The sequence below is a fragment of the Eleutherodactylus coqui genome, chromosome 1, assembly GCF_035609145.1.
Source record: "Eleutherodactylus coqui strain aEleCoq1 chromosome 1, aEleCoq1.hap1, whole genome shotgun sequence".
Classification (NCBI taxonomy): Eukaryota; Metazoa; Chordata; class Amphibia; order Anura; family Eleutherodactylidae; genus Eleutherodactylus; species Eleutherodactylus coqui.
Window position 1 is genome coordinate 404,499,268 of NC_089837.1, and position 13,303 is coordinate 404,512,570.

The 13,303-nt window shown below is 40.8% G+C and overlaps 1 protein-coding gene across 1 annotated transcript in view; it reads right to left on the bottom strand.

Annotated features, from left to right (window-relative positions):
- The window catches only part of GPC6 (glypican 6), a 731,553-nt gene that overhangs the window by 108,286 nt on the left and 609,964 nt on the right, over window positions 1–13,303 (bottom strand). Inside the window, exon 5 of the mRNA XM_066588819.1 lies at window positions 10,154–10,284. Within this exon, the coding sequence (XP_066444916.1) occupies window positions 10,154–10,284 (131 nt within the window). The remainder of the gene's footprint in view (window positions 1–10,153; window positions 10,285–13,303) is intronic.

Below are 13,303 nucleotides of genomic sequence, written 5' to 3' on the forward strand. Positions count from 1 at the left end.
AAGGGTACTTTTATACAAGCCAACAATCGCCCAAGTAATCACTCAATAGAGCAATAATGGGCAACTGACGGCCCTTGTAAGCATGGGACAAACAGTGCAAGTGAGCAAGAATTGCTCGTTTGTCAACTCACTTAAAAACCAAGCAACGATCGATTCGTTTACACAAGTAGTCATTCATCCATAGACGACTGCCTGTTTACTCCCAATAGGCAAGAGTGGCCAGAAGAGATCTCATGTGAGCTTAGCCTTCATTCAGTAAGAGATGATCGCTCGGATGACTGTCACTTAAGCACCATGACAGTCATCCCATGTAAAAGTACCTTTACCCCTTAGTGACCAGCGCATTGCCTTTTTATGTCCTAGCTTGCTGGGCCTTATTCCCTGAGGACGTAGAAACATGTTTACTGCAGGGATTAAAGGGGTTGTCCCGCGGCAGCAAGTGGGGTTATACACTTCTGTATGGCCATATTAATGCACTTTGTAATGTACATTGTGCATTAATTATGAGCCATACAGAAGTTATAAAAAGTTTATACTTACCTGCTCCGTTGCTAGCGTCCTCGTTCCCATGGAGCCGACTAATTTTCGGCCTCCGATGGCCAAATTAGCCGCGCTTGCGCAGTCCAGGTCTTCTCCTGTTCTCTATGGGGCTCCGTGTAGCTCCGTGTAGCTCCGCCCCGTCACGTGCCGATTCCAGCCAATCAGGAGGCTGGAATCGGCAATGGACCGCACAGAAGCCCTGCGGTCCACGGAGACAGAGGATCCCGGCGGCCATCTTCAGCAGGTGAGTATGAAGACGCCGGACCGCCGGGATTCAGGTAAGCGCTGTGCGGGTTGTTTTTTTAACCCCTGCATCGGGGTTGTCTCGCGCCGAACGGGGGGGGGGGGTTAAAAAAAAAAAAAAAAAACCCGTTTCGGCGCGGGACAACCCCTTTAAGGCCTTGCAAGCTGAGGATGTGACAGCTCCATGTTGCCAGCTCCAGGAGGTAGCCAGCAACCTGGAGCTGCCATTCCGGGCCACAGGTCCCCTCTCCCGGTCACATGATCTCCGGCATTTACCGAATGCCGGAGATCATATAAAAGTTAATAAGTTTTAAAAAGTAAAATATTCAGCTGCCTCGATGGATCCGATCCATCAGGGCAGCTAAAAGTACTCACCCGCATTCTCTGTGATGACCCGCGGTGTCCTGGCCTCCCGGGTCCCATCGGCGCCTTCTGCGCATGCGCATCAGACGTCGGGCACGCGCATAGAAGGCACGCGCGACCTGGGATATTTTAAAATTCTCCTGCTCCCGGCTCCCATGTGTAGACGAGAGAAGAGAGATGTCACTGGGAGCCGCTGTATGCAGTTCCCAGTCACATGATGGCTGCTATCCAATGGATAACAGCGATCATGTAAAGTAAAAAAAAGTTTTAAAAAAGTTAAAAAAAAAGAAAAAAAGTTTAGGTGTCATCTCCCCTCATGGATCATATCCGTGAGGGGAGATGAAATAACGTACCTAAGGCCCCGCATTTATCCGTGGACTCCACCACGGCTTCTGCCAAGATGGCGGACACATGTGCAAAAGTCGCAGATTGCCAGGGTAATTTAAAATCTCCCTGCTCCTGGTTACCAAATGTAGCCAAGAGCCTGGAGATTTCACATGGGCCTGCAAAACGTGGTTCCTGGTCACGTGATCGCCGTTTTCCAATTGAAAACGGCGATCGAGTAAAAGTAAAAAAAGTTAAAGTTTCACCTCCAATCACGGATCAGATTCATGAGGGGAGGTGAAATTACTTACGTAAGGCCTCTAGCGATGTCTCACGATCGGATCTTTATTTGCAGACCTTTCCCCAACTTTGGCGCATGTGCCCATTAGCAAAATGCCGGATGCAAGCGCAAAAGCTGTGGAGGGCCTGGGAAATTCAAAGTCTCCTTGCTCCTGGCTACTAAAGGTAGCCAAGAGCCTGGAGCAGTGACCGAGGGCTGCAGTGAGCAGTCCCCAGTCACGTGATCACCATTATCCAATAGATAATGGCGATTACGTAAAAGTTAAGACTGTTGAATTTTGATGCGCCTTTCGTTTTGAGCCCCATTGTGCAGACAGACATAATATTAGGGCCACAATGGGTATGTCTCTGAAAACAGGACAAACGGGGGTATCCATTTTGGGGTGAATGTCTTCATTCTTATGTACGCTATACAAAAAAATTGTTTTTAAAATGACACAATTGCCAAAAAAATTAAAATCGTAATTTTTTCCATCTGCTTTGCTCAGATTCATTCAAAAACTGTGGGGTAAAAATATACAGTACACCCCTAGATGAATTTGTTAGGGGTCATTTGTGGGGGTCCTCTGTCGTTTTGGCCGCTCATGGGCTATACCAGTGGGCAATGGGGCCTAAAACGCCTTCAAGATATCTGTTCTAAAAGCCACCGGCTGCTCCTTTCATTTTGGGCCCCATTGTAAATACAGACATAATTTTAGGGCCACAATGGGTATGCTTCTGAACACGGGACAAACAGGGGGATCCATTTTGTGGTACAAGTCTTCATTGATATGTATGCTGTACAAAAAAACGGTTTTAAAAGTGACATAATTGCGAAAAAAATGAAAATCTTAATTTTTTTCCTCCTGCTTTGCTTGGATTCATTCAAAAACTGTGGTTTCAAAATGCGCAGCACACCCATAGATAAATTCATTAAGGGGTCAAAATGGGGTTATTAGTGGGGGTTCTCTATCATTTTGGTCCATCAAGGGCTCTACAATTGGGCAATGGGGCCAAAATCACCTTTAAACAAAATGACTGTTCTGAAAGTCACCATCTGCTCTTTTCGGTGTGGGCCCTGTTGTGCATACCAACACAAGATTAGGGCCACAATGGGTATGTTTCTGAACACAGGACAAACAGGGGTATGCATTTTGGGTGCAAATGTGTATTTTCATGTGCATTATAGAAAAAAAATCCCGTCTTTTAAATGGCATATTTGCAAAAATATGAAATTTTATTTTTTCTCCTCTAAATTGCATTAATTCCTGAAAAAAAACTGTGTGGTAAAAATACTCACAACTCCCCTCAGTGAATAAATTAAGGGGTGTAGTTTTTAAAATTGGGTCATTTGTGGGGGTATTTATCATTCGGATACCTATGAGCCTTTGTAATCTTGGCTTGGTGTAGAAAAGGAAAATGTTCCTCAAAATGTTAAAACTCAATGTTAAATTTGCACGTCTCTTAAATGGTTAAAAAAAAAGGGAACTTTTTCCAATATGTGTCCAGAATAAAGTAAACAGATAGAAATATATATCTTATCAAGAATTTGTACAGTATGTTCGCACATATTTGAGATATCGCAGTTGAAAATGTGAAAAAATGAAATTTTTTTCAAAATTTTCCCAATTTTGATGCTTTTAATAAATATACACAAATTCTATCGGACTATTTTTAGTGCCTAAATGAAGTACAATATGTGGTGAAAAAACAATGTCAGAATCACTTGGATAAGCAAAAACTTTACGGAGTTATTCAATGTCAAAGTGATACATGTCAGATTTCCAAAATTTGGTCTGGTCATTAAGGCACAAACAGGCTTGGTCACTAAGGGGTTAAGGGTGCTCTATCTTTGGCTAAAACCTTAATTCCACTGCTATGGCTACAAAAAACACCTCTGACTCTGATCCAGTGGAGAGAGAAAGTAGACCTTATATATAATTTGGAGGAACTCTCCAGCTGGTCAAAGGGCTCACACAACAAATTTCTCCCGATCAGTTTTGGAGACGAAATTTAGTTTTTCAGGCTTTTGGGCTTCTGGGGGTTGAACGAGGTGAGAACGTGATTCAGACCCCACATCAGTATTTTTGTTTTCGAGACCCTAGGCGAGAAGTCGGAAGTGTCCATGATCCCATGACTGGGATTCTCACTAAATGGAACGCATAGTGCGTTTCATTTAAAACTATCTGCAGTTAAACCATACTTGACATATAAAACATATACGGTGAAAATCCACCTATAAAATACATTCCATCCATATAAAAACTCTCCCATTAAACTTTAAAGTTATCAAAAGAATAAATATATATACATATATACGTAGAAAAATCTTTTTCCAAATTCATACCTATTAATGTCTCCTAAAATAGGATTATATAAAATAAACATTATTATTATTATTTTTTTTGACTAGGGCACATGATCGGATCTCCGCCCTAGGGAGGATGAGCTTTCTGATGGCGTCCACTGCAATTAACACATGTGTGAGTCTTTTCCTGTGTGTATATAAGATGGATTTTTTTAATGTATTTGTATATGTTGCTTGAAAAAGGCAGTATTTGAAGGCCGAAACGCGTAGCAAAATAAATATTTTTGACAATTTACGGACCTGTGGTCTGTATCTGATGGTTAACCCTTGGAGCGCGGTGAAGAATTTTTGTCTTTTCTTTGCTGATTTGTGAAAGCCCTGGTTATCCTATGTGCTTTTCTTCCCGAGCGGCTTCTCATATTCAGTGAGACCAAGGATTTAAGAGGTGAAAAGGCAATCAAGGATACTAGGTGCCGGCGGATATGCCTTTGGGGGAATCTGCTGAGCACCAGGTGAGTGCTGTTTACTATTTTGGAGACATGTATTGGAGGATTTTGTTTTCTATGATCAGGCGCTGATTTGTGTTCCTTTCTATTACTTTTATGGAAATCATTATAAACACTAAATTGCTAACAAGGTTTCTATATTATATATTCCAAAACATATAACACAACATTATATTCATCTAGTAAGAAAACAGTATTTACTCCGGTTTAGCTTGAAGGTCTTCAGGTGCTCAGGCTGACTGTGAGTCAAATGACTTAAATAGCAACAACAAATAAAATAAGCTGGCTCCTTAAAAAAAACTTCTTTTATTTCAAAACATCCATAAAATTACAAATGGTAGATTCAGTGTTCTTGATCACAACTAACCAGCTGTGATCAAGAAAGTAGTCTCGTTCGAAACCCACCTGGAGCATAGACATAGCCTTCTATGGTACCTACCATTTGTAATTTTATTTTTTTTTTTTATAAAAGAAGTGTTTTTAAGCAGATAGCTTTTCTTCCTTTCTTGGTACATAATATATAGTCAACTGTTTACATGGTGTCATGTCTTCAAAGCCATTACAGCTCTAATGGATCTACCTTCAAATGGATCCCAATAAATTTTGATGGACCCCATTGACTGATCACAAGGTCCATCATGTTTCTTTTGGGGTTACGGTATTGTTGACAGAAAGAATAAATCTGCAGATGATTATCCTAGTCATCAAAAAGCAGCACTATCACTTATGAAACGAGAAAAAACAAAAATGTTGCTACAGCCTAAACAGTTGTGATTAATTGCAAGATTGACTCATTTGTCATATTTTAATCAAAATATCAGTGCTCCTCAAAACTGAAATTTTTGAAATGGGCCTGTCCTGTATCAAACTGGCATTTACTGTAGTTTGTATTAAAAAAGTAAGAAATCTCCCAAGTTCTTGCTTGATATCAAAGCCCCATGTGTGATGTTCTAATGAGATTCGATACTTTATCTTTGTTCATGCCACCCCAGCTGGCTGAGTCATCACTATTCCTCCACTATGAAAGTATCCTTTGGTCAAAGTCAATAACAGTATATCAGGAGATTTGCAGGAGTATTTGTTGTCTGAAGCGATCCCCACAGGAATTCTCCACAAAACTTCAGATCCAGAACTACAACGTCTATGGAGAAAGAAACTGTTCCTAAAGAAGAATCTCATTTTAAGGAACTCCACTGATTCTAACTCTAGCAATCGCATCCACCAAATACTAATTCCACGTTGGGATGCAAGTCAAGTCCTGGTGGCGTATCATGATCAGTCTGGACACTTTGGTGTGCACAAAACTGAAGCTACTATTTGACACCGATTTTATTGGACAGGAATGCAAGATGATATCAAAAAGTAGTGCCAAGAATCTTCTATTTGTGAAATGAAACAATGAACCAAAAATGATCAGAAAGCTAATCTTCAACCCATCATTGCTCGCAAACCTCTATGACTGTTGGTTATAGATCATTTGAAAATTGAAACTAGCTAATCAGCGTATAGTTATGTTTTGACCATGATAGACTATTATACCAAGTTCACACTAGCTGTTCCTATCAAAGATTTAACAGCCGAGACCGCTGCTGCCATTGTGTGGAAACACTTCATCCTCTGCTACGGTTGACTGAAAAAGATTCTCTCTGACCGTGGATCCACTTTTGAGTCACAGTTATTTCATGAACTTTGTTATTTCTACAAGTGCCAAAAAGTTATAACCAATGCGTATCACCCACAAGGGAATGAATTTTGCGAGAAAGCTAACAAACCATCCTAGACTTGTTGTGAACTATTCCTTCTAATCAAAGAGCGTGTTGGCCTGACATCTTCCCAGAACTCATCTATACCTATAACATTACCACTCATTATTCCACTGGCTATACTCCTTACTACCTAATGTTTGAAAGACAAGGGAAATTGCCTGCAGACTTGGAATTTGGAAACCAAGTCCCAGATTTGACAACCACAGAATGGGTCCAAGATCACCAATAGCACCTCAAAGAAGTCCAGCTCATTGTGGATACCTGTCTAGAAGATGTATGGAAGAAACATTAGAAAGACTTTAACAAAAATGCTTATGTTACCATATTATAAGTTGGACATAGAGTTTGGCTCCATTAAGAACATTGTACAGGGAAACTTGACTCTCGTTGGGAACTACAACCCTACAACATCACAACTGTACCTTTTGAAGAGAAAGGACTGTATTGTATTGAACAGCCTAACAAGAGATCCCAAATGGTACATCGCAATCAGCTCAAGATATACCTTGCCATTTAGAGACTCTGAGATAACAGACACTGAATCTGATGCTGAGACAGGGAAGCAAGACACTCTGTGTACATCTGCTTTTGAGCTGAAGCAAGACACTTCATGTCCATCCTCTTTTGAGCTAAAAAATCTGATTCAACAAGACTACCAGGAATTCCAGTACTTGCGACGGGAAGATCTACTAGAATTACCCAAGGATAACGACCACTACATTATCAAGAATAATTCTTTTCTTTATTTTTTTGTGTGTGTGAAATGGTTTTCCATTTTTACTTTTCTGTCTGGTGTTTTGTGGTCAATGTGGTATTTTTCCATTATGCCCTGGGATTGTAAATACCCCCTAATTTATAGAATACAAATACTGCAGTTTGTGCCCTGAGAAACTACTTGGAGAAGTTGGTAATGCTTGCGAATGCACCTCAAGAGACTACTTGAAGACTTATGTTGTTTTTTTTTTCTTGTTCTTCTTTTCTTCACCTTTGCCTGTTGTTTTCCATTGACACTGGACTAGGATACCGCAAGGTGCATCCTGGACTGTTGGTTTGTATGCTTCTCTGCTCCGCTGAACTTGTTCTTGTCTTCTTTCAGCAAAGCGGTCACCCAGAAGGTTTGCAAGCTTGGACTCAATAATGTCATGTTGCATGCTTCCTTTTCATGTTGTTTTCATGCATATGGACTTTTTAAAGAACTTAACAGTCATGATTTTTGTCTACCATTTAACCCTTGAATTCTTTCCCTTGCAGGTTTCCGACTGTACAGTACATATTTGAAATGTTGTTTCATGCATTAACCCTTTGCAATTCAATTTTGGATTCAGGGTTTCCTAGGGGGCTTTCTCTTTTTGCCATTATACAATGGCGCCATCTGCTGGCTAGAGACAGTACTGCGGTATGTGACATGCCGGAGAGGCCCCCGACAACAGAGCGGCCAGTAATCTACAGTAAGAATACCCTGCCGGACGTCTTCCGATATTGGAGCTGTACAGCCTTCAAATCAGAATGTCTTTAGACGTCAGACAGTGGATTGGAAAGGGTTAATGTAATTTATGCAATTTGTTTGACTGTAGGGAAAAGAATAATGTAGGGGCCCCATATCTAGCAGGGACTTAAGACTCCATCTTAGCCCAACGTGTTCCCTTAAAAATGGCATTCTTGCAAGTACTCTAGTTTCCTTAATATAAATGTGCTGTCATGAATTCCAGTAGGTCAACTGCTTCGTCCTACGGACCTTATTTCATGCTGAGGATGGCTGTGTTTTAAATAGGGGTAACGGTAGAGACCCGGAGGGTACTACAGGGTAGTCAATTAGTCTGAAAGTCCTTAATACCTGGCTATGAGCTCCTGTGGAGACATAGAAGGTATCTTTCAAAAGAGAGACTCTGTCTTTCCCCTTAAACTGTGGACTACAACTGTTCTGCTTGGCAACAGCTAGCTTTGGATTGGCTGCTTGCTAGCAATATTCTGATTGGTAGAGGGGGAGGTGTTGAGGCAAGCCTGGGAAAGTGAGCAGGGGAAGGCAGGAAATGAAGGAGGAGTTGAGGAGTTATTGTTTGGAAGTGATTGGGAGTGGAGTTAGACTGTGGAGCTGCAGTAGAAAACTAAAACTAACAGAGGTTGGGAGAGAGAGAGAAAAGCACCAGAAGCAAGCTGCAGTGATTGGAAAGGGACAAAGCAAAGTCTTCACAACAGTGAGTGTAACTTACACCTGGAATAATCCAGAGCCAGAGGAAGTTCAGTTAAGTCGGCCTGGTTTCCCCACCCCATACATCTACAAATAACTTCTTTGAGAAAACCCCCAGATAATTGAGTTTGGTGGGCTTATCTTGGCTAACAGAGTTAGAGTTAAGGAAATCTTGTGTGTTATTCTTACTCTCGGAACAACTGTTAAAGTTAATGCTTAACCGAAGTCTGCAAAGTGTGAACTCTTGAATGAAATGCAATTCTGTTACAAGCATAAACTGTGAACCTTCGGTTTACCACCAAGGCTAATTAGACTTTTCTCATTATTCCGTCTGCACTCACACGAGTCTTTTCCAAAGCTACTGGCATTACGTGACACTTCACCTACATACTTTATCATTGTTATTTTGCCATTACCACTATGTGCGGCCAAGCTAGGCCCTGCTCCGCCATTGTAGAGAGAGGGACCGTGGAGCCACCATTAACACCCATGTTGTCCCACACGGTCTTCCCTACAATGGCTGGTGCCCTCGGCACTGCACTGGCATAGATACCAACTTTGGCAAATGTATTGAGACTTAATACATTTGGTGCACTTCCACCTTTACTTAGAACTGACTAGATATATATAGTTAGCTGCACTTAGGTTTCTCATGAGGATGTGCTTATAAAGGGTGGTTTAGTCTCATGAACGGCAGTGATAGAAATCATAGCACTCTCTAAAAAGCTACTATATGATATGAAGGGGATAACTGTCTGATGAGCTGCTGTCCAAGCTCTGGGACCCCCATTGATCCTGAGAATAGAGGTCCTGAAGGTTCTTTCATGAATGGACCTCACTATTCTTTTCAATGGGACAGCTGGAGATAGACATGTTCAAGCTCTTTGGTATCTCCAGTAGTCCCAATGAAATGAATGGAGTGGTAGTGTACATGCTGACCATCTGCTCCATTCATGCAGAGACTTTTTGAACGCCAGTACTAATTCTTTACTTTCAGTCCTGGCACAACTGCTTTAAATACAGATTCCTCTCTGCTCCTTACCTTATTTTTGTCTACTGTCCACACCCTTTTACCTACAAAACTTATAAAACGTTACCTACAAAACTATATAATTTTTACACATGCCATTATTGATCCAGAATGCAGCTTTCCTAACCTACACTTTCTGCATTTATTTCCTCAATCTTTTTAGAATGTAGCTTTTAGGGTGCCTTCACATGGGATGAAATATTCTGCTGTCAAAATCCGCACCAAAATCTACAGGTCTAAATGTAGATTTTGATGTGGAATTGCCTGCAGAATTTTCAATTCTGCATCAAAATCCACATCCCAGACATACGTATTTTAGTGTGGATTTTTCCTGAGAAATATATTTGTCCCATGTAAAATACCCTTAGTAGTCAAAACTATATATCTTTAGTGTTAGATTTTATTTTGATGACTGTACTTGATTTTTCCCCCCAGTTTTGCTCTTCATTATACAGAAGATGATTACAGCACTTAATGAATAATTGTTTGAGCAACTTTCCAGTGAATAATATCTTCCTGTCTCACCGCTTCTAGAAAGTTTATGACCTGATAAGTCATAATGGGCATTGATTTATCACATTAATTATGATGAGTGATGTTGATTACCTTTCCTGACACTTGCACACTGTTTTCTTGCAGGTTCGTAATGGCTTCAGAAATTTTCACATCGATAGGATCCATAACTGACTCAATATTGAATGGCCCATCCAACCTGTCAGCAACTAGAAGCATAGCATCTGTCAAAACAACAACAAAAAAACAATCACAAGTTAAAGAAAGGTCAGCAACAAAATCTAACCGCCAACACTAAAAGGTCATATTACACACAGAACCCGTTTCCGAGCCAGGAGTTAATTGCTTCTTGACAATAAATAGATGTGTACACAGAATTGCAAACGCACCTCACATATCATCATAGACTACCTATAGAGAACTGCAGATTGATTGTTATAATAACAATGTTGAATACTTTAAAGAAAGTAATTGCTAACATTCATTTTCAATGCAAATATTTCTAAGCCAATAAAATACTTTTTTCAGTCTGGGACCATTCATAAAGTGGCTTACATATACTGTATGTATATGTGTGCGAGTAGATAAAAATTATATATACATTGTTACATCTAGGAGATTAGTCACTTCTTGGAACCAACACAACACATATACCTTGATGGACTTCATATCTGTATATACTCAAATACTGGCTAATGACCGGCTCATACAGCTTTATATACACTGACATGCCAAAAATCATGGAGAAAAACATCAAAGCAAACCCCTTTAGGCATCACAGAGTACCATAATAAATGTTGACAAATTGTTAACTCCAAGGATTAAATCAAGACCCATTGGGTGTGTGGCACACCAAGATCCACGTAGAGCCTTATACCAATAGGTGTATCACTTAGACAGACCAATCAGAAAACAATCCTTAAACCTCTGGTTGGAAGTGGGCAGCCCTTATGCTCACACCATTTTGTTATAGTATGTGCCAGGTAGTCCAGCAAAATGTGTTTTGACATTTGATGCCAGCTGGGTAGATTGGGGAATTAAAATCCTATTTAAATGTGATTACATCTGCTTTGTCTAATTTATTGTCCTGAGGAAGGGGATGCTTGTTGAAGCGTGTTGAGCTTTTTGTTATATTTTGTACAAACATTACTCGTTAAATAAAATCTGGTTGGATAAAAATTTATGAGGCTTCCAATTCACTGGATGAATCTTACTGCATTCTGGATCACTAATATGCCAACCTGGATTACAGGGGGTGAGCCATGACAGTCCTGATTTAGCTCCACCTGCTGTGTGACTATACTCTCAGTGATTGCTAAGCTATACACTATATCCATTTAGCATCATTATCCGGAGCATTGAATGCTTATCCTTTATATTTATTTTCTACACCATGCCAAAAGTCATGGACTAGCAGTATGTAAATTGATTATAAAAGTGGTGTTACCTCAAGTGAAGGCTTGGGAATGCTCACACCTGTATAAGTTTTGAGGTGGTATATTGTGAGTGAGGCTGAACACTGGCCAGTGTGCTCATGGTGTGGTGATGTGAATTGTTAAAGTTCGAATGAGGTGTGATATTGGGTGCCAGACAGATGGGACATTCCATTTCCAAAGTTGTGTGGGCATTTAATATTCCTTCATCCACAGTATCATGTGTGTACTGGGAATACGTCATTAAAGGCATTACCACCCACAGTGGACAGCACAATGACCCTCATGGGTGCTTAATGATCTAACTGGTAGAATCTGACTACAATTGTCCAAGAGGACAAGCGACTTTGGTAGAAAGTACATCCACAATCAATGCAGAAGGGCCCCACATGGAAATCCCACAGATCACTGCAATATTCTTTAGCTTATATAGAATATTGGAGCAGAAAACCCACTAAAGTGCCCCTGTTAACACCATGACAACAGACACAGCTTCTCACCTGGGCTTGTGAAGCTGCTAACTGGAGCCTAGACAACTGGCAACATATGGTATGGTCTGATGAGTCATGGTGAGGTTTTGGGCTGATGGCAGGTTCATATGTGGCGCAGACCCATATGAAGCCATGGATTCTAGTTCTCAACAAAGCATTATAAAGGCTGGTAGTGGTTGCATACTGGTGTCGGGTGTGTTTTCAAGGCATGAGTTGGGTCCACTGGTCCACCTTAACACATCAATTAATTATGCTGCTTGGTGACCAATTTCAGGCCTTAATAGATTTCATGTATATATATCATGAATAATTAATACAATTTGAAATTTATCTTGTTAAATAGAGGCTTTGCTTATGAAGGGGGGTTTTCCAAGAAGGGCAACACATGCAGTGCATGTGTGGTGTGCACTGGGATGTGAGCAGTCGGTGGTAATGGCGATGGTGGCTCCGCTGTCCTGCCAACCCACAAGCGGTGGCAACCAACAGAATAAAAATATAAAGTCTCTAGTCTAGTGTTTCTTTCTATGATGCTACCCATGAGTCGGGCAGGGTATGGTGGTAAATTGTGTTGTTCGTGATGCCAGCTCATATACAGGCCCAAACCTGTTCCGGGCAAAAATAAATTAAAAGGAAAAAATAAAATAAAATATGGGGGATGGAGTCCCTTCCCCTGGAAGGTGGTGTAGTACGCTTCAGTGCTGATGGTAAAGTGGTGAGAAGGAAAACTCCAGGAGTCAGGTTGAACAATAAAACATTAAAACAATTTCTGAGAGAGGTCATTTGATTCATAGAGTGGACACTTCTTGAACTATCTTGCAGAAAGTAACATAGACATGCTCTACTTCTGCATTTCATCCTAAGGTGAGTAATTACAGGTATCACATCTGTCCTCTTTACTTTACATTTATATTTTTCTCTTTGTATGTGTAAATCTCATTCTACTGCTATCCCTTTCTTTATCAATTTATCTTTCTCTATCCTTCTGCTTGTAATCTTCAGTCTCTAACCTTCTTCCAATATATAATCCTTGTCTTTATACCATGTTTCCCCAAATAGAAGCCCTACCCTGATTTTCAGGGGAGGCTTGAAATATAAGCCCTCCCCTAAAAATAAGCCCCAGCTAAACTACAGGCGGTGACACAGCACTCTCTTTCTGGGGCTTCGAATACCCCGCCTCCAGCAAGCGAGTGCTATGATCGGATCACGAGCTCCAATCTGAGTCGCGATCGATCATTCACAGCCATTCAGTTGGGCTGAGCTAGTGGCGCTTCTGATCCGATCACAGCGCTCACTTCCTGGAGGCGGGGTATTCGAAGCCC